This window comes from Vollenhovia emeryi, unplaced genomic scaffold (genome assembly GCF_000949405.1).
Source record: "Vollenhovia emeryi isolate VEMERY1.0 unplaced genomic scaffold, V.emery_V1.0 DF941671.1, whole genome shotgun sequence".
Lineage (NCBI taxonomy): Eukaryota > Metazoa > Arthropoda > Insecta > Hymenoptera > Formicidae > Vollenhovia > Vollenhovia emeryi.
In genome coordinates, this window is record NW_011964695.1 from 1 (window position 1) to 4288 (window position 4288).

Below are 4288 nucleotides of genomic sequence, written 5' to 3' on the forward strand. Positions count from 1 at the left end.
TATGCTACTTGTATGGTTATGTATGAATATGTGTGATATGAAAATATTTATTAAAATAATTATTACGTTTATAGGTGTACTGAACGGGGGGATTGGAAATACACAATTCAACGAAGTATTGACTTCCTTCGATATTCCAGAGCTGCATTGGGGGACATATAAAGAACATGAGAAAGAAGTAGGAGTAGCTATCGAGGGTCTGGCCTATGAGAGTTGTGTTCGTGCAGCTTATGAAGAAAGAAAGAAGACAATAGAAAATAAAGAAGATGTTGTAAAGTTACTGTAAGCTTTAGAATTGTACATTATTTTTTGTTACTATTGATTTTTTCAACTCATCCACAATTTATACATATATTTTTTAATCTTTTATTTTGATCAATTTTCAACTATTTACTTATGATTTTTTTTCGTTGTTAAGTTTTATGTCATTCTTTATTAATTATGCTGAGTATTGTACTCATTAGTTGAAATCAATTGTACGTAAATTGATTGATTTTTATATACTAAGTACTGATATAGTTGAAAGCTACTTATGATGATGTATACGCTACAATAATAATTGTACGGTGATTGTATCTGAATTGAAAAATTGTTTTGCACTAATAAATAAAAAAGAAAAACAAAAGGAAGTTCAATCCTATATTTTGCTCCTTTTGATTTATTTTCAGGCCTAGTCATTTGGATCATAATTTTATTCTTCCTGACGAGTATGAAAACAATGACCAATATCCAGATGAAAATTTAGTACGTATAGCTACATCATTCGATATGGGCTGGACAACTCGAGGTACCGGACGAACATACGACAGCCTCTCAGGCACTGCTGCTTTAATCGGTCACTATACCAAAAAAGTTATATCTTATGTCACACTAAATAGAAAGTGTAAAAAGTGTGACCTTGGCAGGTCACCTAGTGATCATGACTGTCGCTTGAATTTTGAAGGATCTGCCAAAGCTATGGAACCTCATGCAGCAGTCAAACTTGTTAATGAAAATAAAATTTTAAAAGAATGTAACATTCAAGTTGGAATTCTAATAGCGGACAATGATAGCAGTTCCATTAGTGCTGTACGCAATGCTTGTAAACATGAAGTGGTCAAACAGGCTGACAAAAACCATACAAGCAAAGGAGTTACGAACGCGTTATACAAAATTAAAAAGAATTTTAAAGAACTTACTGGGCCAGTAATCAAATATTTACAGAGGTGCTTTAATTTTTGTATTTCGCAGAATATTGGAAACAGTACGACCATGGCTGCTGCTATTAGAAATATTCCAGACCATTGTTTTAATAGTCATGAAAACTGTGGTACGTGGTGTGGTTATAAAAATAATCCAGACACATATACCCATTCAGTCATTAAAGAAGGTTTTAAAAATCCTAATTTGTTCCAAAGTTTAAAAGATATATTTGATACTCTAGCTAATAAAACAAGCTCATTTTCAGCAGGTGCTTCAAGTAATGCTAATGAAAGCTTGAATTCTGTGATAGCAAGTAAAGCTCCAAAAAGTAAAATGTATGGCATGTCAGCATCTGGTGATGTGAGAGTAGCGTGTGCTATCAACAAAAAGAATGATGGTGAGCAGTACCTTGTACGTTTATCTGAAAAGTTATGTTTATCACCAGGCAAACATACGAAAAAGTATACTGCGAAAAAAGACGTATATTCTAAGAAAAAATATGCAACTGCGTCGACGCGTGCATTTAAAAAGCGACGTTTATTTTTAAGGAAACGTAAGACTGACTTGAGACAGAAAAAGGAGTTGTCAGAAGGAACAACCTATGAATCCAATGTAGGACTACTTAATTTAGATGCAACTATTGCTATTGCAGAAATAACCGATGATAAGCCAATCGTTGTACTATTTGATTTGGAAACTGGTGGCCTCAGCAAGAGCGCGGATATTCTGCAAATAGCTGCAAAATGCCAAAACTTTACGTTTTCTGTGTATGTAAAACCTAGTCAAAAAATTAATGAAGAATCAAGTATAGTTACTGGTTTACGGTATGACGATGGGAATCTAACGTTACGTGGAAAAGTCCTTGAAACCGTTCCCTTACTGGACGCGATGATTGCATTTTATGAGTTTTTGTACTTGTTTCAAAAGAAATGTATACTGACAGCTCACAACTGCAATTTTGATTATTCCCGGTTATTGAAAGCGATCAAAACTACATTCATGGATAAATATTACCAATCAGTTATTTTAGGATTTGCGGATACATTACCTTTGATAAGAAAATGTAATACGAAGAAAGGTCGAGGTGAAAATAAATTGGAAACAGTTGCAAACAATATGGGTATAGATACAAGTCAAGCTCATAATGCTCTTGATGACGTTGTGATTTTAGATAAAGTATTAGAAAATTTTAACATAACCAATGATAGTATAGTTAAAAATGTTATAACTTTAGTAGACATTGAAAAAAAAGAGTTATTTGCCAAAGAATTACCTGGTGCCTTACAGGAATTAAGTGCGTTAAACGAATGCACGTCACTAACAATGAGAAAAAGAATTATCGCTGCTGGTATAAGTTATAAGAATATTTCCGAAACGTATGAAGAAGAGAAACTTGTAGGATTAAAAAAATTATTTGGCAAAGATGAATCAGGTACTGTCAGAGTTACAGTAAACAAAAACGTCATACAAAAAGTCTACGACTTTTTTGAAAAAAGTTCAATTCTCGTCATGCAAAATAACTAACAAAATATATAATATTTATTTTTAACAATAAGATTAAATACAGTTTTTTTTATTAGATATCATAATTACGAACGCATGTTTATATCAAATTTTATAATTATTTTATGTAAAACATTTTCTATTAGCTTGTTAAGTATTGAAAATTTATTCAAATTAAACGTATTTTTAAGAATGCATAGAATTTGCAATATGATGTTAACGAATCATAAAAAAAAAATAATATTCTGTGATTGATGTTTTATAACATCACAATATTTGTACTACGAATTTTCGCAATTTTCTATTAAAATAAAAATAAAAGAATATGAAGTATTATTTTTTATTAATATTATTATTACTAATATAGTTATTAAGTATTCTAAATCTGTCATCACGAATCAATCATTGACCTATGGATCGCGGTATTACGTACGAGTATTTGAAACGAGCGCGCCACCTAAACTCTCGTACAGCGTTGCCAGATTTCTGACGCCGTGTAAATAGCGGACGAAAAAACACATTTTCTGACTATTTCTTAATTTATTATTAATGTTGTAAGTACCCACGGAGTATTGTCTAAATCAATATGTGTTCTTCAGATATTTTTCTACTATATATAAAATTCCCGGGTCAACCTTGGCGTTAATCACATTGTACTACGTCATTGAGTGCGTTGAAACCGCAGTTTCGCATAAGAGCCCGTGTTAAAACGTAAAAAATTAAAACGTTAATTTTTCAGCTTCTAGGTACCCTAGCTTTCCAAAACTTTACGTGTGTCTTTTTTACGTAAAAACTAACCTATATGCAAATTTTCAGATTTTATTTGGCATTATTTCTATTCACTAGAGAACCTCCTTAATCTGAAAATGGAACACGTAAGTGGCAAACCAGATGTGATTGCGTTAACTACTTCATGAAACCGAAAGAACTAACTTAAGTTAATAGAAATGTGATAACGTGAGAACGGTAAGTGTTCGCTGTGTGCCAATCTTAGCATGAGATTCTGTCTGTTCGAGGGGACTCTGTGAAATTGCCCCTGGAACGACTGGGAACTGAGGTTGGTTACGACGGAGAAGGTCCCCCTTTCTTTTGCGGGGTTCAGACCAGGTGACTGGTGTTGACGACGTGGAGGAGATCGGTAAGGACTGGCGGCTCAATGCCAGTTCGAGGGGAGGTGGTGGTTTCCCGCCGGAGGAACGCCGTTACGAAGGCGCGCAACCGATGGAGGAGGACCGGAGGAACGCCGTTGGAGGCGCGCAACCGGAGGCGGAGAGTCGGAGGAACGCCGATGGAGGCGCGCAACCGATGGAGGCGCGCAACCGATGGAGGAGAACCGGAGGAACGCCGATGGAGGCGCGCAACCGGAGGCGGAAAATCGGAGGAACGCCGATGGAGGCGCGCAACCGATTGTGGAAAATCGGAGGAACGCCGTTGAAGGCGCGCACCCGAAGGCGGAGGATCGGAGGAACGCCGATGAAGGCGCGCAACCGACGCACGTAGGTCGCCAAGTGACATAGGTCACTAGTCGCTGGGCGAGCAGCGACGACCAAGAGGGTGCTGCTTCGGTGGCTAATTTGCGGGTGTCATCCCCGGCATTCTGCCG

General features: G+C 36.3%; 1 protein-coding gene across 1 annotated transcript; it reads left to right on the forward strand.

Moving 5' to 3' along the window:
• Positions 1–441: 441 nt before the first annotated feature.
• LOC105570866 lies at positions 442–3930 on the forward strand (the record flags this gene model as incomplete). The annotated part of the gene is made up of 3 exons (XM_012028318.1): positions 442–1309; positions 1451–2614; positions 3788–3930. Coding segments are annotated over exons 1-3 (1848 nt in total), but the record flags the coding sequence as incomplete, so codon positions are not given.
• Between the last annotated feature and the right edge of the window lie 358 nt (positions 3931–4288).